General features: G+C 41.3%; 1 protein-coding gene across 4 annotated transcripts in view; it reads right to left on the bottom strand.

Moving 5' to 3' along the window:
• Positions 1–454: 454 nt before the first annotated feature.
• Znhit6 (zinc finger HIT-type containing 6) overlaps positions 455–24739 on the bottom strand; it is a 36523-nt gene continuing 12238 nt past the window's right edge. For 3 of the 4 annotated variants that reach the window (XM_034501428.2, XM_034501425.2, XM_034501427.2), the window contains 5 exons: positions 19945–20013; positions 18520–18600; positions 16737–16814; positions 6669–6793; positions 455–3122 (listed from right to left, as the gene is read on the bottom strand). In XM_034501428.2, the coding sequence (XP_034357319.1) occupies positions 3082–3122; positions 6669–6793; positions 16737–16814; positions 18520–18600; positions 19945–20013 (394 nt within the window). In that variant the 3' untranslated portion in view covers positions 455–3081. The other variant, XM_034501426.2, reaches the window with a different exon arrangement.

Raw genomic sequence — 24739 nt, 5'->3', positions numbered from 1 at the left:
TAACAGCAAAAATAACTAGAGTGCTAAACAGAAACCGGAAAGAAACTTGAGTTTTCTGAAATAAAAATGTGAAACTACCGTGTAAAAGTCTGCATCTCCTGAGGGAGACAGGAAGCTTGCTTTTAAAAACAAAACCTACATAGGTTGGTTTTCTTCTTGGATGCTTATGTCAGAGCGTGAACATATGTCTCTAGTCTATGAAATGATCACTCATACAGTCTCTTAAAGACCTTCCTTTTGTCTGCCTTGTTATCTTCATGGATTTCCTTCAACCATTCTGAAGCCTTTCCCAAGAATTCCAAAAGGCCTATCTCCCATAGCTGTAATAGCTCCCACCAAACTCTACCCCTTAAGCCTGTCCTGTCTAAGGGCATGGCCCAACAGTTATAGTTGGATTCACCAGCAGACCAAGCACGCGATTCTTCTGATGTTTAATATGTCAACACAACCGACGTCCAGTTATAGTTAAGTTTATTTTTGCACGTTTGCGTCCTCCCCATGTGGGCCCACTGACCAGGCAGTCTGGGACAGCCATGCTACCTCAGGACTGCTGCAATAGCTCTCAGCAGTACTTAGTTCAGGACACAGTGAAAAAGAACAGATGGCAGCGTTTTGAAGTCCAAAGAAACTGGTATTAACATAAGCAGGTAACTGAAGTCACTGGGGTTTTTACGTCCAAACTAGCAAAGACTTGGAGCAGGACAAACAAAAGGCATAAGAAACTGCTACACATATTGGGAGAAATGGAGAAAAGTGGTCTAACAAATTATGAACAGTAGTCTTAAGAAAAAAAGTGGTGAGATGGGTGTGGTAACAAGCATCTGCCATCATAGAACTAGGGAGGTGGAGGCAGAAGGATTAGGTAGATGCTGAAGGCCATCCTTGGCTACATGTAAATTTGAAGCTAGCCCAGAATACAGACCTTGTCTTTAAAAAGAAAAAACAAAACAAAACAAAACAAAACAAAACCCCAACAAGTTTATAATGAGAGCAGCTTCAGCCCTCATTAGAGAGGTTTCTTTGCTCAGTGGAAGGTGGTCAACAGAAACTCCTAACTGGTCACAAGTATGAAGAGCAAAATGTGGCAAGTTCAGTCACAGTAACTTGAGACAGCAGGAATCCGATAGCCTCTGATAGAGTCTGCCCGAGATTGTAGCCCAACAGTCAAGGATGTAACCTAAGCTCGACTGTCTTGGCTTGAAGGCTGGCTCACTTAATCCAAGTGGTCTTGAGTACAAGCCTTAATCTGGCTGGACCTTAGTCTCCTCCATATGATGATGCTATATTTAAATTACTCTAGTGATCACAAGTAAAATATCACAGCAAGGAAGGGAAAGAAAAAGGGGCTCTGGGGCCTTGAATTATTCACTAAGAATATGAAGCAGGAAGGAGTAGGCTTGATTTTGAGACATTTCTCACTGACCTTGAAGTCAGAGTAAGCCAGGCCAGGTTGGCTGGCCAGGAAACCCCACGAGTCTGTCAGTATCCATCACTGGGACTACATGCCTGACAGCTGTTGCTTCTGTAAATGTGGGTTCTGAGGTTCAAATTTAGGTACTTGTACTTGCAGATTTTATATGTTGTAAATTATGATATTTAATTCTACATGTGATAATTAGCAATTATAAAAAGCCATATTTTGTCTTTGAAATCACTGTTTAAAAAATAAGGGGCCAGGTGCAGCGTCTCCCCTCTTAGAAGGTAATCCATGGATGGACTGCAGAATGACAAACCTGTCACTGTTGCAGTCTGTGCACTGCAGAATCTGTCAGAATCCAAGAGTGAGCTTTAATATTACTGCCTTCCAGGCCCCTCAGCCAACTGTTCCAACCTCACCGCCTTTAAGTATAACATGATTATTCATTATGACACGTGAGGGCTTGTATATGCTCAGCCCGGGGTTGGGGCGGTGTATGTGTGTGTGTGTGTGTCACTATTAGAAGGTGTGACCCTGTTGGAGTTGGTGTGGCCTTGTTGGAGCAGGTGTGTCACTGTGGGTGTGGGCTTTAAGACCCTCATCCTAGCTATCTGGAAGCCAGTATTCTGCTAGCAGGCTCCAGATGAAGATGTAGAACTCTCAGCTCTGCCTGTACCATCTTGCCTTGATAACTGACCGAACCTCTGAAAGTCAGCCCCAATTAAATGTTCTTTTTAAGAGTTGCCTTGGTCATGGTGTCTGTTCACAGCAATAAAGCCCTAACTAAGATAACACATGTTCATTATAAATTGCTTGGGAATAAATATGCATTTAGTCAAGTGAACTGGCAGTTGTATTTAGGTGAACTCAGCCCCCTGCTCCCCCGTTCCTGGGAAGCAGAGAAAAGCACAATAAATTTTTTCTTTGTTGTTCAGTTTTATAAAGCTCAACACTTTTCTTAGACTTAAGAGGAAAGCACTGGACTTCACTGTGAGGAGAGCCCTCTCTACCCCACACTCAGATCACATGTTCTTTCTGTGTACTTTATTCTTCTTTCTCAACAACCCCAGACAATTCAATTCAATTCCTCCACCTCTCCTTCCTGTCGGCTTCAGTGCTAACAAATCTCACATCTGGGTCAATCTGAATCTTGTGAAGTGGAGCTTCCCCATTTTTCTAGTGGTCCTGGCAACAACTCGGTTCCATTTGAACCCTTTGTATATCACACAGATCCAAACAGGAGGACATCCAACTCCTGGAGAGCTGTTTCTCCCATCTAGATGTTTTACTGTGAAGCATTCTCTTCAGAGAGGTGATACCACAGAGAATGCCATCTTTGTGGTCTTTGTGGTTGACACAGGTAATCTTTTGGTTTGATCTTGTGACAACCTAACAAATAAAGTATGTTTTCAGCTTACAGAAATAAGCATATTAAATGTCTAGTAGGGACTACACTAATCAGGTGCATAAGGAGCTCATTCTGAAGAAAGAGGCTTCATAAGTCACTTAATTCAAAGGCAATAAAAGGCAGTTTCTCCCCCTGAAAACCATTATGCTGTTTAATTACTTTTAGACAGACAACACACCACCCACTGGCAGACCCAGTCACCCAGCAACACACGATCTTCTCAACCATCTGGGAACTTCCTCCTTCTTCACAGTGCTTAATTTTCATTGCCAAGCTTCTGGGCAGATTCACTTTTCACTGGAAAAAAACCATGTAAACATACAGTCAGATGTTTATACTGCTCAGTCTGTTTTGTTTTCTCTTCATCTCTCCTCCCTTCTGATGCATAGCAACAGCGCTGCTGCGCACAGGGACAGACAGACCATGGCATGTCCCAGGCAGCAGGACCCACAATCCTGGACACAGGAAACAGAACTGATGGGTGTAAGTGACAATTATCTTCTGTGAGACTGCATCCTTCCTGACTGTGGACGAACTGGGAACCCACCACACAGTTCAGTTATGATCCCACACTGATGACACGAAACAGACCACCATTACCACGTGGCCTGCCTACATGTGGTTGGAAACATTTTTACATATGTAATGGTCAGTATATGTGAATGAATATAGGCTGACAGAAGATTGAGTACACATGGAACATCTCTGAAGCTTTTATGCTCAGGGTGAGCAACACACAGCCAGGCACTGAAGTCAGTCCTTCATGACCAAACCCAACCTCTCCTCCCTGGGTCTGTCTCACCATGTGCAGTAGACTGAACCCTGTAATTGTATGTTACCCTGACTTATAGATCATGAAACTAAAAGAAAGAAACATATTTAAAGCACTTTTAAAATTGTTAACATTAAAGTATGACTAGGCTCTGGAGCAATGGCTCGGGGTTAAGGGTACTTACTGCTCTTTCACAGAGCCAAAGCTTGGTTCCCAATACACACAAGCAAGTGCAGAGAAATTCACAACTGCCTATAACTTCAGCCCCAGGAGAGCCAACATCCTCTTTTGGTCTTTGACAGCACTGTATCTAAGTGTGAGTGTGCACACACACGCACGCACGCACGCACGCACACACAAATAAACTAAATCTTTAAGAGATTCTTTTGCATAAAGTCAATACTGTTTATCTCCATGAGGCAGAGAAGAAGGAAGCTGACAGAGGATTTACACGGGCTGGAAAGATAAGCTTGGTCCTCTGTCTCATATTCCAACTGACTGGTTCCTTGGGCTTCATTTAGATCTACAGTTGTACTGGCAACCAAAATGACATTTGGTGAGTCTTTCCTATGGTAAGGTACCAAAATATTGCCACCTCAGACGATATCTATCTTCGGAGTTTTATAAACTCCAGAACCTCTCAAATTCCTCCAAGAACCTGTAAGTTAGTTATTTTGTCCTTGGCTTTCCCTGTAGGGCTTATCATGGCACCCATGGTACACACAGCTTAGCTGTACTTTGTATGTCTGAGCCTCGCCATCACAATAAACACTCTTATTTTACACAATAAAAGGTAAAGAAAGCAAAGAGGGTTGAAGAAGGATGGGGGAAGGGAGTCAATGAAAGGATTTATTATCTCAACAAGAGACTGATGTGTGAGAGGTGCTCTGCCAGATAATGTCCCTGACTAATCTGCGAAACTCCACAGCAAAGAAGCACACTTGCCCTTTTCTGTGACTTTCCACAGGGCCCTGTCCTTTTCCTCAGAAGACAGCACAGGCTGCTTTCTCAAGTCCCTCCTATCTGCTACTGGATGTCTGCAGAGGAGGTCCCTGTGCTGGCTCTTACACTGTGCTCAGTGCTCTCCACAGGATGCAAAGGTGTGTGCCTGTGTGTGCATGTGTACGTATGTGTACAAGCGTGTGCATACCCTCCCACCTCCACACACCTGAGTTAACTAGCACCTTCCTCTCCTGCCTAGCCCTTAGAGTGGTACAGTTAACTCTTCTCACTCCTTAAAAAGAGAAGGAAGGACAAATAAGCAAGCAAATACCCAACCCCTTTACCTATGAATCTAGGCAGACCTAACCATGGCAATCTCCAACCGCACTGTAACCACCATTACCTGTAGATTACATTTTCCAGAAACACATCCTCCCCCCAAAGAGAACTCTATTCTCAGAATAAAATTTCAATTGGAGAGAACAAAATTTTAATACTTTTCCAAGAAAATGTTGTGTTCTTACAGAACCTCCCTCGTCTGAGCCACCTTGCAGAAGATGGATGCTACAGGATGGCACAGGGAAACATGCAGCTTGCTATGATAAGGAAAATAAATGCATGTCCACAGGCCTGCCCTGCCTGCTAAGAGAGGGAATACACTTAGGATATGACAGCCACACAGGACCCTGTCAGAACTCTGCAGATTCTCTTTGCAGCTCCAGCCCTAGACAGTTTTTTACATAGCAGGAAGAGTCATCTGTGTGTGCCTGAAAATAAGTCCAAAATAAAGTAACAGATCCTCCTTGAAGTTCCAGTACAGGATGAATTACCCTTTCTTACTGCTCATCCCAGGAAGCCTTGCTTGGATGTGCTACTCCTAAACAAGGTGAAAGGGAAGCTGTGTGTGCTGTTTGTTTGCACAGTCCATGTTTGCCCTGGCTAGGAACTCACCTACAGCTTTCCCTGAAACCAACATTTACAAGATTTAACACTATGTTAATCATGTTTAAGAAAAAGGTTTTTACAAACATTAAAGAAGGAAAAATGATTATTTAACACTGAAATTTCTAATATGAAAAAATGGGCTATTCTCAAATGATAAAAAAAAAGAGACAAGAATAAATATAAGGCTTAGAGATTCTTAACTTATTTCTAAAAACTTCATATTTGTTAATTAGAATCTAGTTTCAAGATATAGCATTGAAAGAATTTTCAAAAAAATTATTGTTAATTTTATTCAAGAAAGAAAAAAAATGACATACATACATACATACATACATACATACATACATAGAGAAAACCTTACAAACAGGCCATATTTTGTTATGCAACAAAACGCAATCCATACTTGCTGAATAAAATCATCTAAACGGGCAGATTCACACAGTGTCTCCTGAGTCTGTCGCAATGCAGCCTGGCCTGTATCCACGGTTTCCCAGCTCAAGTGCTACCTCAGGGCTCTGAGTAATCTAGAAGTGACTGCGGTATCCACGGTTTCCCAGCTCAAGTGCTACCTCGGGGCTCTGAGTAATCTAGAAGTAACTGCTGAGCTTCAATCCAGCTATAGACTCTTGTATTATGTGGTAAACTAGGTTACCTTGATCAATGGCTGGAACGCAGGTAAGTGATTTGTATACACCAAACATTCACACCACTCCCAGTTTTAGCAGGCTTAATGTCCTCTCGCATGGACAAAGAATCAGAAGAGGCAGGAGATAAAACAAGGGAGTTTAGAGAGGTAAACAGAGAGGGAGCTACAGCAGCTTAACTAAACACGGCTTCCTGCAGCAGCGCCCTTTCGTAGAAGGGAGGCTATCAAACAGTCATTTCTCGTTTCATGAATCTCTTGAGTTTTCTGCAGACAGTAAACTGTATCTTGACAATTCAAATAAGCCAAAATATCCTTTTCAGCAAGACACTGGAGTCACCATTCTAATCATCAGCATAAATGTCTCACTTTCTAATGGGGCAGAAATGGCACCTGCTTATTTGGTACTTCACCCTATCAGTTGCTGAACACAGTAAATTCTTTTACATCTATTAATGCACTGGGGAAACACACAGATAAAATGTAGTAGCAGTCATGTTATTGCTTGTCCCTTTAAAAGTGCAAATTACAAACTGCTTACCTTGGTGAAGAAGCTGCATGTCATTACTAGATCCTTTCAACACCACATGCAAAGTTGGATATTCAATGATCACTTTGTTCTTCAAGTTGTCTAAAAGACTTTTGTAAGGATCCAGTTCATAATACCTTAAGAAAAAGAACCCACACTTATGTTTTCTAAGAATCCAGGCAAAAAGACATTTAATATTGAAATGAATTGATAAGTATACCAGTGCCTATAACCAAACACACGAGCAACTGTGACAAGAGGTTCGTGACTTTGAGGGTATCCAAGGCTACACACTGAGTTCCAGGCCAATCTGGGTTACACCTTGAGACCCTGCCTCAAGGGATCAAAATCACAACAAACAATCAAACTGTATAGCAAGCAGGGCATGGTGGTACATGCATCCATGTCACTTACATGGGAAGCTGAAACAGAATGTTTGAGGCTAGTCTGAGAAATGACTGCAAGATGCCATATTTAGAAAAAAAAAGATCTACCAGATATCAGCACTTGAAAAAACCTAGACCAAGTCTCTAGTTTTCATACAGACTTAGAAATGAACAGTTTTATATAAAACCAATGTTCAATGCATCATCAACTTTTCTTTGACAGGTAAAATTCAAATTCCTCAAATCTATTTACTTTGAACTTTAAAAAAACAACTGGCTATAAAATACTTTTGTAGAAAGTCAATTCTACCTAGAACTGGTTTCCAGAAGTTTATATTGCCATGAAGTTAAATTTGGTTTGTCTTCATCTTGATACTTTAATACTTTTGGTTTGTGAATGTGATAAAAGTGAGAAATCTAAGAATCACACTCTTATTGGTCATGGTACCAGACATAGCTGGTAACAAGCAACAGTTAATTAACAACATGCACTAAGGAATAAGGCTGCCAAGTTCTTAAAAGACAGAGTGGGCTGAAGGTGCGTCCTCCTGACATCTCCTTTGGTTGCTCTCTGGGCTAGTGTGTCAGCTTACGAAGTACGTGCAGGATCATGCTGGCATCTGAATGTCGTATCAAGTCACAGGAAAATGCCAGGCTTACCAGCTTCACTCTTCTCTACCAATGACATATGACACTCAGAGGCAAACTCTTCAAAGGGTTTTCCATCCTTGCAGAGGACCTGGGTTTGGCTCCCAGCACCCACATGGGTGCTCCCAACCACCTGACTCCAGCCCCAGTAGGTCCCACGCCTCTGGCCTCCTCAGGCATCTGCATGCACACACACATGCTTAAACAATGCACACAATGGAAATAATAATGAAAAATCAATCTTTAAAAATGAAAGCACACTGGAGTGTATGGAGGAGTGAAGGCTCAAGAGCAAAAATGTCACGTGGAAACAGTACAGCCTTCTGTGACTCAGTAAATCACTGGTGAGTTTGGCATCTCTCAATTAACATCAAGTTATTTGTATATGGAGATATAAACTCTGAAAACAGGAATTTCTGTTCCAAGGCTGTCCTGTGCAGCAAGGGAAACAGAAGTGCTTTAAAAATGCAAAGCCACGTCTACCATGGTAACAGGACTTCCTCAGAGGGTGACACTGACTGACTGTGGAAAACCTGGGCATGAGCTTCTCTGATGATCACTCTACCAAGAATTGGAGTATTTATTTTAGAATCACAAAGCATTAAAAAGAAGCATGAAATGCAAAGTAACTGCATTTTCTGAACCAGCATCTGTGGTCACACACCACTTTCTCTCTGGGTAACAGAAGACAGATGTGCAGAAAATATTTTACAAGTGGGTCCAGGATTTAAGGATCAAATGCTTCACATCTTTCAAACATTATTTCCCTTAAAAATAAACAACATGGGGCTGGAGGGTGGCTTAGCAGTTGTCCTTAGTGCTCTTGCAGAGAACCTGGGTTCCATTCCTGGAGCCCACAGGGCACCTCACAATTGTTTGTTACTGCCCTTCCAGGAGACCTGGCGCCGCCCTCCACTGACCTCTGCCAGTCCTACACACATGTGATGCACAACATGCATGCAGGTAAAACACTCATTCACATGCATAAAATTAAATATAAATTAAGAAGCAATTAAAATAACCCCTAGTTGTAGTTACACTAAGAAAAACAGGAGATTATATTAGATAAAGTATACAGTGATGCACCTGAACTTTTCCTAGAGGAAAACACAACCCAGGCTCTCAGTCAGGTCTTTTCAGGCCGCAGCGGGGACACACTTGAAACAGCTTACGTAACTTCTACACATTTTATCCTAACCACAAGGCTTCCCTTAAGGGACTTCACAAATAAAGGGATGTTTCTATTGATTTTAGCTTTTTTTGGCAAATAATTTTCTGTGTATAGTTAATATGTTCAGTATTTTATTTCATTTTGTAGCATTCGCGCTGCACTTGGTTGCTTTAGATTGTCAAAAGTCACATGGAAACTCCACATCGACTCAGCAATATCACTGCTGCTAAAAAAAAAAATAAAAATAAAAACATGCTCCCAGAAAAGGAATGTTCACAGATACATAAAACCGACATACATCAGATGCCTGAAACTGTTAGGGTCACACCTGGTTCCCGTGAGAAGTCAGTATTATTGAGTAAATCAAGCAGCCATAATGCAAAACACTTAGTACACAGATTTTTACAGAGCTGTCAACTAAAGAGCTGTTTTTTAAAACATTTTTTGTTCAAACACAACAGAGTCGATTTGTTGAATGTCTTTTGTTTATGTATGTGGCCTGTGTGTGTGAGTGCATGTCCCATCTAGGAGGTGCCCTCAGAGGCCAGAGGCAGTGGATGCCCCTGGAGCTGGAGTCACAGGTGGCTATGACCCTCCCAACATGGGTACTGAGAACCAAAGTCTGGTCCTAGGTAAGAGCAAACTCTTCTCACTGCTGGGCCACCTCTCTAGCCCCTGTTCCAGGGTTTCAGTTAGTGTCTGCCTGCAGTTATCAGCCTCTACCAGAGGAACATTGCTCTGAAGGCCAGTAAGCATCCAGACCAGTACTCGTTGACTGTGAAGTTCTTATTTCAATGCAGACTCTTAGCTCAAAGTCTGAATTGTTTAGATTCTAGGACATCAGTGTGTACCAGTGACTAAAAGTGCACCACGGAAGTCATTCATAAAGAAGCCTGTCAAATACACACAGGGCTAACATTTTACGGACTTGAAATTTAGCTAAATGAAGAAGCAGTAGGCCTAACAGGAGATCAAGTCCTACTCTGCTACTTACTGGTCTATGATTCTGGATACATCACTTCTAAATTTTTAATTATTTTATCTGTATTTATTTAGCATGTATGTAGTATGTACATGTATGTGTGTACACACAGCCTTACCTTCCACCTTGACATAGGGTCTCCTTTTAGTTTGCTGCTGCACATAACACACTAGCTGGCTCTAGGGCATCTAGGGAGCCCAGACATGGGCTACTGTGCCTGGCTTTCCCAGGGTGCCAGGTGGATTCAAGCGCTGTCCACTGAGCAGCCCCCAGCTCATTCCATTCTTTTACTCCTGTCTCCCACTTGAAAATGGGGATGTCAGTGCTTCTTCAGAGCTCGAGCACCCGGTGCCTAACAGACTACAGCTCACATACTCAAGTCTCGGACACAGCTTTTCACTTTATTGTAACTACAGGACAAAGTCACTGGATTCCCTTAGCTAAAAGGAACAGCATTCATGTTAGCATTAGACATAGTTGTACCTTTGTGTACATTTTGCCTAAGTGTAAGAATCTGACTTTTAGCACAACCCCCAAACCTCTGTTGTATTGTCATGTTTGTTTTCAAGGGTTTAAAAGTACTTAAAATGCTTCTGTTTCCAGTATCCTGAGGCAAGTTTTACAAGTTCAGTTTTGACCCTCTTACAACACTCAGGCTCAGCTCCTTTGTAAGCCATTAGGATCACCAAATCCCAAAGGACACCTTTACCTTTCTGGAGCTTCTACAACTCTGTTATTCCCATCAGCATGACTCAGCTGTCTGAGGATAAACTCCTTAGGTCTGGAATAATCGCAATCCCATCCTACATTTACTTTCTCCTCAGCCTCAGGGACGCTGCAGATATTTCTTCTTGTTTTACTTGTTCAACCTCCTCTAGACCAGCTGACCCTGCTCCCAACAGCACACAAGGACAACAGTGGGGCAGCTGGATTCACTCAGAAGGCTCGTCAGGTGTCTCCAAGGTTGATGTTAAATAAGTCCCGTTCCTCAAGTGTAACCTTGGCCCTGTTTCAGTCTTTCAAAGAAACCGGCCAACTTCTTTGCCTTCTCCGTCTGTCCCAGCAAATTGCAGCGGCAGGCTTCTATATTCTTCACATTCAAGAGACGTAAACAGAGAAGGGCTACAAACGATGCTTATGTCCCATCTAGGTGGTGACACTCTGGACCACACCCTTCCACTATCTAAAATATAAAATATCAAAGCTCAACTTTTCCCAGATGTAACAATTTAATAATTGGCTCTAGTACACAGTATTTTCCCACTAAAAATAAGGTCACTGACTGAGGTGATCATAGCTGTAAAACTGCAAGTTTTGATACATATCTGCCCCAGATATAACCTATGTTTTAGTAGAGTGGTATGTATGTCTCCTCCTACGTTTCTGGGTTAAAACTGAAAACAACTGACCCTAAAGTACAAAACTGAACCTCTGACTTTTTTGCGGGGTGGAGGAAGAGTCCAAGACTTAAAACAGTATAAACCAGCTCAATGCTATCTAGTGGCTTAATTTTTTTAAAAAAATTATAGCCCATTGTAGAATAGTGGAATTCAGTAAGATGCTGGAATTGATTTTTAGTTTGCATATTTTAAAAATTTATTGTTTTAAGGGTTCTGTTTTTAATTAGTTTCCCATTTTATTAGTTATTAAGAATTATATACAATGCATTTTGTTCACATTCATCCCTCCCCACATCTCATCCCAGATCATCCTCCTCTTTTTCTTCCTCTTCCTCTTTCTTCTTAAAAAAAAGAAAAATCAAGTCTCATATACTCTTGGATGTGTGTCCACTAACTGAAGTGTGATCAACATACCAGAGGTCACACCCTTACAGACTCGAAGCTCCTCAGCTGGTGGTGAAACTTAGTGCCTGCTTCCTCTCCCTATGCTGGCATTCTGTCTGTGTACACTGTCACAACTGCTGTGAGTTCACATGTACAATGGAAGGAGAGCAAATGTTACCTTATAATGGGAGTGACACTGCCCCTACCACAGGCTAACAAATGGGCTGCCTCCCTCTCTCAGAGCTATTGACCAGTGAAGTCCAGTATCCGAAACATTAAGAGCTACTGTCAATGCTCTTGGTTATCCTCTAGAATTGACAGTAAGACTACTGTTAAGACACCACATCCCTAAGTCAAAGGACATGGGGAACCCAAGCTCACACTGCCCTGGAAGCGGCATCCCTGCTGGCTAGCTTTCATAGTCTTGGAAGGCGCCATGCATGCTACTGGGCAAGGGAAGTAAGCATTAATCCTACACAGCTGTGTCCCCCTTGAAACCCAGTAACAATGGGCCTGGCAAGATACACCCACTGGTACAACAGTCATAGGAATGTCATGGGAGTAACTATGGTTGGATGTAAGGCCTGTTCCACAAGGTGAAACCCTTGTCTAGCACCATTACCAAGGTCAAGAACTAGAGCTTAAGACAGTCCGTCAGCCCTAAAGGAGAACCTATTATTATTCTGCTAAACTGACTCTTAATGACTTAGCTGTTGGGAACCGCACTAGCCCACGTTTGGGCGCCAAAAATGTGGAGCCAAAAATGTTGAGGGCCCGTACTGCCCGGCTTTGTGGGCCAAAATGTCTCGGACTACTCTGCTCCTGTTCGGGTACCAAAAACGTTGCGCCAAAAATGTTGAGGTCCGAGCTGCCCCACTTTGGGCGGCCAAAATGTTGCGGCCCTTTCCACTCCACGCTTGGTGGCCACTGTTTCCCGGCCCAAGCTGCCGTTCCTGTCTGCGGGTCAGGGTTCAGCAAGAGAGAGAGTGAGGATGGACTCGAAGAATGGAGACCAGACAGAGTATGATTCAATCCCGTTTATTCTTCAGTCTCTCTTCCTAGTCCAAGTCCCAAGTCTTGAGTTCCTAGTTGTACTCCTCGTTGTTCTCTTCTATTCCTACTCCTAGTGTCTGAATCTGTTACTCCAAATTGTTCTCCAAGTTGTACTCTCTAGAGCCAAGTGTCTTCTACCTAATGTCAAGTAATCTGTTGCTTTCTCTGTCTGCCTTTAGCCTTTTATATGTCTCACTTCTAAGCCACTTTTGGAAATGCCTTTAATCATGCTCTTAGGTCTTGTCTCTAAATCTGATCTCTAAATCACACTCTTAAGTCACACACCTTTAATCTCACACACCGAAGGAAAGATCCTGGGTATCCAAAGCAAGATGTTATCAGAGTGTGCTCAGCTGTTGTAGGCTATTGTAATACAAGTCTCATGTCAGGGTATATGGCTCAAGATGGCTGCAAAGCTGATAGCCGCTTTCTGCTAAAAGTTGGCTCCCAACACTTGGTGTTATACCCATCACTTAGTGCATCTCTCAACCCTCATCAGAGAAGCTTCTTTCTGCAATAGATGATGATTTACAGAGACCCATAACAGTCAAGGTGTAGAGCATGAAAGACTTCAAGTGCTCTGCCATAAGCAGGACATCTGTATTATTTCTCTTTCTGCCAAGGCTCAAGGATCACTGAGGTAGAGGGGATGAAATGATTTAATAACCAGAGGTCATAGATGACAAGGAAAACAATGTTCTCCAGGCACGAGGTAGTTAGAGTGAATTTTTAATGACTTGTTTTAAAGCCACACTTAACCAAACTCCTTGAATAAAACACAAACTTTGACTCAGACCATAAGCCCTGGCTACTCAGATGGCTAAAGCAGGAGCTTCAGTTCAAAGCCTTGGTTTACAGAGTGAGCTAAAGGCCAGTCTGTGCAGCTTTGTGAGAATGCTCAGTGGATAAACACTGGCTGGGCAAGCATAGACTTTAGAACCCTAATCCCAGTAAATGAAGGCAAACAGGTTGGCCACCAGCAAGCCCAGCCCTTGGGAGGCAGGCCAACCCAACGGCCTCGGACTGGCCAAACTGCTGAGCTCCTGGCTCAGCGAGAGGCCCCACCTGAATACGAGAGGAGCGCAAATGAAAACAGCATCTGCTGTTTCTTTCACATGCCAGCACGCACGCACGCACGCACGCACGCGCGCGCACACACACACGCGCGCGCGCACACACACACACACACACACACACACACACACACACACACACACACACGTGTGCAATATACAAAAGGGAAGGAGGAAAAAGGAGAAGGGCTGGAATATAGGTTAGTGGCAGTGTTTGCCTAACGGGCATGAGGGCTTTGTTTCTAAACAAGTGCTCTTAACTGCTGACCCACATCTATTAATTCTCATTTTAAGACTTTAATTGCTAATTTTTTTCTGGACTAAAAAAAAAATTGAGCTATTATTATATTTCCAACATTGAATTTTATTGGAAATGAATCTCAATACAGTGTATAAGCAGCTTTTACTAGTGCCAAAGCTGCTTATTTTTGTTATTATAGATTATTAGCCTAAGTGATCCCCCAATTACCAACTAATTAGCAGAATCAAATAAAAAACCAAACAGACAAAAGAGAAAGTTTAACATACCTATTCAAATGCAAATCTATAGTCTTCATTAAGCCTCCTTTTGCCAGATAATTCTAAAGACTCTCCAAGGTCTAACAGCTATTTTAACACACACACACACACACACACACACACACACACAAAATTTCTTTTTCAATTATCTGCAAAGTACAGTTTTCAATTTTTTTGTAAGTCTAACAAGACCATCTAAATTTTCATTTCTCGTTTAAACAGTGTAAAGACTAGTTATACATACATACACACACACAAACACACACACACACACACACACACACACACACCATACACAATACACTGTACCACATATATATACCCCCAAATGAAGACACATACAGAAGAAGAAAGAAATGTACTGTGATGATATGCAGACACAGTGAACTTTAGATTTAATGGAGGTATGTAAGTAAAGATAGCAGGAGACCAGGTCTGGGTATTTGGGAGAAGGGTTGCCAATACATGTAGATCTGGGAGCCATCTGTACAGACCTAACAGCTGCTGCCATCTTAGATGAGCATCTGTACCCTGTGGTGAGCAGACTGTGAGAACAGCTAACACTGACCTTAGTATGCCTCCTAGAAGGAATTATTGGCTAAAGGAAGCGGTTACTTAAAAAACCAGATGCCTACCGAAGGCCAGTGTCGGCCACGAGCAACCTTACACAGAACACATTCCCTCCTTCTACCAAGGAAACAGTCTCCAGGACGCTAAAACCAAAAGAAAGCAAACTGAAATGACAATCTTTTATAGTCACACCATTTTCATAGGATACTTTTCTGCTAAGTAAAGTAATGGAATATATATTTATTGAGAATAATATAAGCAAGAAATGTGGCCTATAAGATCTAATATGGAATCTTTCAATGTAAAACAAACAGGGCTCTAAGTTCTCTGTAAATTGCGTACTCTGGAAAGACAATGTTATTACCACTTACTGGAACAACATTTCACTGATAAGGGATTTTAGTCATGTAACTAATAAAAACAGGCCATTCTCTTTGGAAATCCAGTTGCAGCAAATGAGGTGTATGTGCAGGCTTGCCTGTGGGACCGATACTGTTCAAGTCTTCCAGATCTGACTGGTCTTCAGGACTGAGCACTCTCTGACCGTCTCTCTGCCTCAGGTCCTCTGACGGGCACTCCTGCTGCTCTTCCTTTCTCTACACCAATACCGTCAGCCCAGCGGTCTGTCATGTAGTGTAAGCAGCCTACACTTACCTTTGCTGTCCTTGGGGTTTAGAAGTGAGCACTGTGCCAAACGTCAAATCTGACTAGTTTAATGAGTTCTTACTACGTTTGTTCAACATCCACAGCCCAATTTACCTTGACTTAAATCCAAGCAGAGTAAACCTCATTTTACAGTTAATGAAGGAAAATGAGAACTATGTACCAACCTAAACAAATCAAATAAACAATAAACAAACAAGCCCAGAATGCAAATCAGTTCCTTTTTTTTTTAAATGACTGTATAAAAATAATACAGGCTGCCTTCCCAGGTCTGGTAAAACTGCATTATCAGGCTATCTTAATAGGTAAGTATAAGGCAACCATAACAAGCTCATACTAAAATAACTAAAGTGAATACTGTTTCATTTTGTTAAAAGTAATCTGGGTGTCAGATCCGTGTACGACGCGAACAATAAGCAAGGCATCTGTACATCCCGGAATGGTGACTAATGTCTGCTACTTGCAGTTATCTCAGCACATTTCCCCGAATAGTTTTTTTTTTTTTCTTTTGGTGCAGGAGATTAAAGCCAGAGATTTGGGGAACCAAGATGGCCAGCACTTTCACTGTCTCCCTCATTCCTGTTGACAGAGACAGGTACCACCCCTCAGTAGCAGTCTAGTAGAAGGAGCTCCCGAAGCTCAGCGGTGGAGACCTGGTTCCGGAAGTGATCTAGTCACTGATGAACGAAGTCCAGCGCTCCTCTCTCAGGTCACAGTTTTCCAGAATCCCGCTCTCTGCCTTTCTATGTGGTACTGTTTCTAAGACAGTGTGCAGAAGCCAGCCACCTGATTATGGGAGCTTTTGAGCTTCTAAAATTATAAATATAAATATTGGAACTCACACATTCTTGGGAATTTTTGGCTGCATCTGAGGATACTTTAAAATACTCGAGCCAGTGTGGTGGCACACACCTTTAATTTCACCATTCAGGAGACAGAGACAAGTGATCTCTGTGAGTGAGGCCAGCCTGGTCTAAGTTCCAAGACAGCCAGGGCTATAGAGAAAAACCCTGCCTTGAAAAGGCAAAAAAACAAAAAACAAAACAAAACAAAACAACCTAGATAGGCAATTGCTATAAAACTTGTGATTATTTTAGTATTTTAACTCGAAAGAAGTAAGTTTAGATTTCTAGATTTTTGTTGACAGCAAAACAATTAGTATAATAGTTAGCTACTTCACCTAACCAAGCTAGTTAATTATACATAGAGAAAATGAGAAAAGCAATTTTACCTTATCAAATTTTGCTGCATATTTTCAACCCTCATTAAAATTTGGACCCCAGTCTGTGACTGTGTGTAGGCTTTCAATCTGAAAGAAAACATTACAGCGGAGGAAGCAAAATTAATTTTAAATCTATCTCAAAATAGTCTTTATAGAGACTAAGCATTTATAAGTAGCTAATGTTTATAATTCAGCTATCTAAGAACACAGAGGAAAAAAATGTTTTCTAAGATGTGAAAACAATACCTAACCAGAGCTATTACACATCTGAAATTCAGTCTTGTTTTGTCAGTTCATGTGCTAAAAAATATACTTGTATCAGCAAACAGCTGCTTACCAATATACTGCCTTCAATTTAGTAACAAATGCTTTCCATCAATGCAAACTATGTGAGCAATGATAATAACCAGGTTATCAATTAAACAAGCTTTAACTGTCATAGTTGTCTGAAAGACAAGGCCTACTTCCTGCATAGCTTACAGGAGTCTGGCTGGGCACTGTCTTCTTCAATAGTGAAAGACAACAGGATCAGATCAGACATTTAGGACCCACCAGGTGTAAACTTCAACCCTCTAGGAACCAATCCAGCATTCCCATCTCAAGAACAGGCCACCTAGTGAGAATGAAGTCACTCAGTTCCTGCCTGGGAACACTGACTGGAAACTAACTCACCACCAAGATTCCCATCTGAGCACTGCTGTGTGTATGCCAGGCCCCAAGGACTCCATACTTCTCTCTCATGCTTCCTGATTTTTTTATCTAGTATTATTCTAATTCTAGTGATGGGGAAATTAAAGCATGGTGGTAAAGCAGTTTGCTCTGATCACACAGTTCATAAGAGGCAGACAGAGTTAGCTATTTAATTCACATACCCAGGATGAAACTTTCTACTAAGCTGTGATAGCCACTTTTGACCATGCTGTATTTCTGGAGGCAAAGTATAACCTTATTTAGTTCTTAGAGGACTTGGCTGAAATATAATTTCCTTCTGTAACAGTTACTAGAAAAGCTTTAAGTTTTAGAATTTTTGGTTCGCCGGGCGGTAGTGGCGCACGCCTTTAATCCCAGCACTCGGGAGGCAGAGGCAGGCGGATTTCTGAGTTCGAGGCTAGCCTGGTCTACAGAGTGAGTTCCAGGACAGCCAGGACTACGCAGAGAAACCCTGTCTCGAAAAACCAAAAAAATAAAAAAATAAAAAATAAATAAAAAAAATAAAAATAGAATTTTTGGTTCAACGTGAAAGGCAGTCTGGTCTAAGGCTGAGACTATAGACTTCAGTCCCATGGGGGTCTAAATCTCAGCTTCCTTGCTTATTAGTCACAGAAGGTTATTTAGCCTACTTAAGGCTCAGTTTCTCCACCTGTAAAATGGTATGAGGTAGTGTCTCCCCACACAGAGCTGCTGCAACAGTTAAATGAACTGACTACTGCCTACTGAAGGAGTGTCTGTGGTACAGTGATGGCACTAGTTTTACAATGACTGAACCTCAGCAAATTCCAACAACATATTTAATTACAGTCATAAGTTCCTATAATAAATACACACTTAAAAATACTTTAACATTTGCATCTAGCAAGATGACCCAGCAAGTAAAGATGCTTGCTGTCAAGCCTGGTGGTCTAAGTTCTGACCTTGACAGCCACATGGTGGAAGGAGAGAGCCCGTTCTCCAAAGCTTTCTGCACACTGTATGTGTTCTGCAGCACGTGCATGCATACAAGTGCACAGTCATACAATGTTCTAAGTCAACAGTTTAAATCTTGTCAGAAAGCTAAAAGATTTTTGAAACATACCTCTGACGAATCACAGGATCAGACTTTTCGGGATCGATGTAAGGTTTTAGAATTTCATTAATAGTTTTATCATCTGGTACTCTTTCCAGAGAAGAAAAATAATTATATTATTATTTATAATTGCTACTAAGTATTAACTTAAAACTACTAAATTTGGTGTAAAAACTGGCAAGGACCCTTTATTTTACTCTTGGCAAAATATAGCATTAAACATTCTTTCATGCTAAGTTTTTGAAGAAGAAAAGCATTGAAAGACTTTCTGGGAACATGTGATAAAGTCTTTAAAAATTTAGAAAATCTCCTTATAAATCACTTATAACAATATGAAGCTGCTTTTAATGTATACCCATGTTCACACTTTAAACAGTTAAAACTGAAACATGTATGAAGCTCAAAGAAACACATCTGAAGAATGCTCAGGAGGCTGCAATCAGGCTTTAAAGTTGATACCAGTTTCCCTGGAACAAAGCACTTTAGGTTTTTAAACTTTCCTGTATATGCAGAGCTTTTCTATATTTTATATTCTATATTCTCTTCTATTCTATGTTCTATTTCTATATTATCTACATTTCTATAAAAGCTGTTTAACAAAATCAAGACTCCTCTGAAATAGTAACTTATCCTAGCAATTTAACTCACTGAACCACTCTGTCACATCTCTTTGTATTAAGCAAGACCAGTCATGCCTTCTGCTTGGTTAACAAAATGTGTTGCTAACTCCCTGTGACGATTCCAAAGACAGAATGCACAGTGGGGACAGATGCTGAGGACAGTACCTAACATCCATGTAGAGCCACACAGCACATGGTTAATAAAATCTGAGTGATAGTTGGATACATTCTTAGTCAAAAAACCTTAACAAGCCTTAATAATATTAAGTTAATATTAAGTTATTAATATTAATAATATTAAGTTATTAAGTTATGTACTTATGCATGCATATGTTATATATATTATGATGTAAGCACACATGTTTCATACAAATACCTATAATATTTTTTGAGAATTCTATCACTATAGAGGAGTCTTGCTATAGTAGAATTCTTGGTTATCTTTCATGTCCTATGTAATCACTCAGATTCAGACCTCCTGATTCAGATCACATCCCTTCCCCTAAATCACGCTTCCTGCTCAAATAATTACTGCCACAGCGTATGTTAACGTCTCCCCTTCAAGTTCAACCCACTTTGTAGACATCTTTGAAATGGTTAAAATTTCTGGAGTTTTCCATACTCTAGACAGCATCACGTAAGCATTGTAGATGATTTGATCTGCATGCTGCTGGGCTCAGCTGCTGGTCCCTTAATCACTGCCAATGAGCACTGCATTGTGTGACACGTACAGCTTAGGTGATTCAGCCACTTGCCTGTGTAATTCCAGAGCCTTAAAGTAAAACATCTGTAAAGGACAGTGGTAACATCATACCTTTTTTCTATATACTCCGCTTGACTCTGAGGAAACTGGAGCTTTACATGCCAACAAAACTGCTGTTTCCTAGGAGAGAGAACAATCATGAGCGGATTAACGTAGAAAAGAATCAAAGCCCATAGATCAGATCAGAGTTTCCACTCTAGGATTTTCTACAGTGGGTCTCAAAACTTAAACTACTGCTTTTATTCAGTGCTGCCTGCCATTTTCTAAAGTCTTGGGAACTATGTTCCCAGAGTAATAAACGTGTAAGGTTGACAAGAGGAAAGAACAGAAGTGATACAGTTCTGAACTTGATGGATGTTTGTCTTCCTGAATTAGAAGGTGGTTTCTCATAGCTGGGGCTTTTGAGATCGGTGAGCTTGCATTCAGAGTTTACAGACATTTCCTCATGATTAAGCACAGTGAGTTGGTGTCCTCCTGACTAATCTAGAAAGCAGGTGAAGGAAGTCCTGTCCAGTTGAGTCCAGCTGGTTGTCCACACACTTGTGAGGATGACTATGTGCATTCAGTAGCAAAACAGGACACAACAAGCTGGTTGCTAAGCAAAATGCACCAAGTGCCTCTGCTTTCCATCTAGACTTAGTCTACATGGGACCTAAACCATAACCCACTAAATGTTTGCTTTTAGAAAAATGACCACATATCCATCAGACTCAAATTAAACAAAATGAAACTTAAAAAACCCAACTACTGTTTGAAGCAACATTACAGAAATTTAGAACTCTTCACTTGAAGTGATGGCTTCATATAGCTCTCTTCTGCTTCTTTTTTGAAACAGGGTTTCAGGATCTCCTCTGTGTTTTGTTTTTTTTTTGAAACAGAGTTTCAGGGTCTGACTATGACCCTAGCTAGCCTAGAACACTTGCTTTATAGGCCAGTTTGTCCTTGAAGTTAGAGTTCAGCCTGCCTCTTACCTGGCCTGCCTGGAGATCAAGTTTGTGTTTACAATGCCATTATTATATAAGAAACAGTAACTGAGTTTAGCTTGGTTTTCTTTTTCTGATAGAACATAAAAAAACACACATTACTAATATAGAAGCCTGATGTCTAATATCTCAGAGACAAAGAACTTTTACAAAGATCTGAACACATACAGCAGTTATTAGTTTTAAGCAAGCAATTAGGGGACTAGCATGTAGCTGTACCTGCTGAGCCATCTCACTGGCTCTTCCCTGAAGACTTTTAGTGTAACTGAAATTCATGTAAGTATAACTAATAAGTAATAACCAACAAGAAATAGATGCACATGGACTATCAAACCTGCTCTGGAGACTCAAAAGAATTGTTTTCATATTTTCAAAATATGGTGATACACAAATGACTTAAGATATGAACATCTACTAAAGCCAGAATGCTCCCTGGTATCTTCTGAAGACACATTCCAAGAAACTCTCATCTCATTAGGCTGGCTCAGTGCTTCTCAATTGTGTCAGGGCCAACATTTTAGACCAGCTACTTCACTGTGCCATAAACCCACTGGAGGATACTTACTGGAGTCCCAGCCTGACCCACTACATGTTTTAAGAACTCAGGCTTCCAGTTCTGACAAACTGTAACTGAAAATGCTCCCCAGCATCCCCAGTAGAAAAAACCCACCATAATCGAGTCCTGGGACAGAGGTTAGCACTTACTATCAGTCACTTTAACTCACTAGGGCTACCGTTCCCCAGACTCAGTCAGATGTGTTCAACAACACGATCATTGCACCCTTGGCAAATCCACTTTCTCAAGAATGAAAATATCACTTAGAACATTCTACATAACTTAAACAACCCAAGGCACTTGTTTATAGCTGACTAGATCAGTGAAGTAGTCACAGCTACTAACAGTACCATCCCTTTCTGGACAACTCATAATGAATGCAGTATCAGTTCTTGGGAGTCCCATGAAACCAAAGGTATCAAAGGGTTAGCAAGGCTGTAGTGACATTTTCTTATCTTTCCCCAAATATTCACATGAAAACACACACACACACACACACACACACACACACACACACACACACACACACCAAGCACTCAATAGAGCCAGTACTGTCTCAATGTCTTTTGGATAGTCAACAAAACCTTAATGCATGAGCCTCTACAGGGGCAATATATGAACAGACATCCAATGTGTGAGAGCAAGCACCACAGGATGCAGTTAGGAGGAATGTTTGAAAGGCTCCCCAGGAGAGGGAGGATAATAGAAAGAATGAAAAAACTGATGGCACATGTACGAAATAGGGAATATAACTATTAAGCAATATTTATATCCAAGAGTTATACATATTTATCAACCCTCACTTACTTGGAACTTGGAAGGATCATCCTTTCCAAGTTTCAATAAAATAATATGTAGATGAAGACACTGGCAGGGGGTTCTATGATCATGTGCTCAATTATTCTTGACTTTATTTCTTAAAAACTGCCATTTTAATCCGAAGCTCTATCAGAATCCTAAGGAATATACAAATCCAAAGTCATCAGGCCCTGGTAAACGGTACTGCTGCTCACGCTACAGGGCTGTTCAAATGCAGTGAAAAAACGCACACAGAAAAGAAATCTGGTGGTTATCAGACCTGCAGATATACTCTGAAAATTAGTAGAACCAGAAAAATGGAGATGAATAGACACTGTCCACTGCTGGCCAAAACGCACACAGATAAAAGCCCCTGGCAGTGCAATTTTATAAAAAGCTATAAATAAAAATTTATCATTTAAAACAGTAGGTTTTTGCCCATCAGCTTCATTCCTAGGAATTTATACCGAGGAAAGGACTGGACAAGTAATAAGATATGCACACTGTCCATTGCACCACATGCTATAGCAGGGCTAGCAGAAACAGCCTCCATCTTAAGGAAACAGATTTACATAGTGAATGTTAACTAGTCCTAGGGGACAGGCAGAGCTATGCAGTGAGGTAGCAATGTACGCATGCTGCATGATGTACTTTCAAGTCTGAGAGTAGGACATGAAATGCCTTAATTCTTATTTAAGAATAGGTCTGCATTAAATAAGTCTTTCACATATGATTTGTTATTTTCCACTATTATTGTAACCAAAGATATTTTCTATGAGAAGTACCAGATAATAGTGAGACAAACACTGGAAATAATTCTTATATTTTTAAAAAACTAAAATACTTCCTTATTAGAAATTCGCCTGAACCATAATTATGCTCTAAATGTATTTTGAGAGAAAAGTTTTATTTTAACAGGAAGGGTGCTATGTAGGAGGAGCTAAGGTGGGAGGAATACTGAGAGGAAGAGAAGGAGTAAGGAGAGGAGGAGAAGAAGGAGAGGAGAAGCTAGGTGATGAGAGAGAGAAAGAGGGGGAGACAGGGAGGCAGATGTTCACGTGTCTCCACCAGTCGAAGATAGTTGATGTATCTAGGTTGAGTAGTGGGTTACACTTCTGATTGAGCATTACCAAACTTATAAAGCCTTTGATTAACCTTTTTAAAAAAGTGTATAAATGCAAAAAGGAAAAGGGGGCTTGAGATAGGGGTTTTCTAAGGGGGGGAATGGGGAAAGGGGATGGCATCTGAAGTGTAAATAAAATATCCAATTAAAAAAAAATTCGCCTGAACATGTCTCCAAACAAATTATTACTTGGGGCTGCTGGGGTAGATGGTTCAGCTGGCAAATGGTGTGCTTGCTGAATGACCTGCGCTTAGACCCCTGGAGCACACTGGCTGCCCAGCCTAGCCCAGTCAGTGAGCTGCACATGAGAGATACGGTCTCAAAGCACAAACGACACCTCCCCCCCACCCCACCCCCCCCCCAAAAAAACCCAAAAACAAATGTGGAGAGTGATTGAGGAACACTGACCCCGGCCTACACACTCATAAACGCACAGGCCCAATGAGGACTGGATCATGTATGTAATTATTTTGATAGCCTCAAAGGTATTTTGCTGAGAAATAGGATACAAATTGCCTCCTCTGACTATGTTGGCCCTTGGTATTAGACTAGATTCATAAAGCTTGGCAGCAAGTCCCTTTTCTCATTGAGCCACTTCACTGGCCCTTGTTTGTCGTGGTGGTGGTCATCTCCTCCTCCTCTTCCTCCTCTTCCTCCTCCTCCTCCTTCTTCTTCTTCTTCTTTTTTTTTTTTTTTGGTGATTTTGAGACAGGGTTTCCTGGCTGTCCAGGAAATCAATTTGTAGACGAGGCTAGCCTCAAACAAGAGATCCACCTGGCTCTTCCTCCCGAATGCTGGGATTAAAGCTTGTGCCACCACGCCTAGCTTTGTTTGTGTTTTTAAGAAGTATTTCTAACTATATTTGAGAACCACATTGACATAATGTCAGCCTGAACCATAACTTGAGTGTTAGATACAAATGTCTCTCTTCTAGGATAGATTGCAGACGCCCCAGCAAAGCTCGTGTGCTGGGAACATGTTTCCTACTGCACTGGTGCTGAGGTGGGACTTCTGAGACATGACTGAGCACTGAGGGCTCTGCCCATCTGGAAGGATCAGTCCATGCACATGTCAATAAATGTGGGGATGAACGTATGCTTCTCTCTGGCTGGCTTGTTCTGTCTCCCCATGTGATAGCCAGTGAAGCCTTCCTGCGTCTCTTAAGTCTTCTCAGTCTCTGGGGCTGGAAAGAAGGTTCAGTGGTACTTGCTGCTCTTCTGGAGGACCCGGCCTCAGTTCCCAGCACCCATATCAGACAGCTCACAACTACCAGTTCCAAAGGGCTTTCCTCTGGCCTCCAAGAGTACACATGTGGGATATGTACATTAAAACAGTAGCAAAATTAAGTTTAAAAACCTCTTAATCTCCATAGTCATAAAAATAAAA

Source organism: Arvicanthis niloticus, chromosome 4 (genome assembly GCF_011762505.2).
Source record: "Arvicanthis niloticus isolate mArvNil1 chromosome 4, mArvNil1.pat.X, whole genome shotgun sequence".
Lineage (NCBI taxonomy): Eukaryota > Metazoa > Chordata > Mammalia > Rodentia > Muridae > Arvicanthis > Arvicanthis niloticus.
The sequence above is the reverse complement of the archived record's forward strand: the minus strand, read 5'-3'. Positions and strand labels throughout refer to the sequence as shown.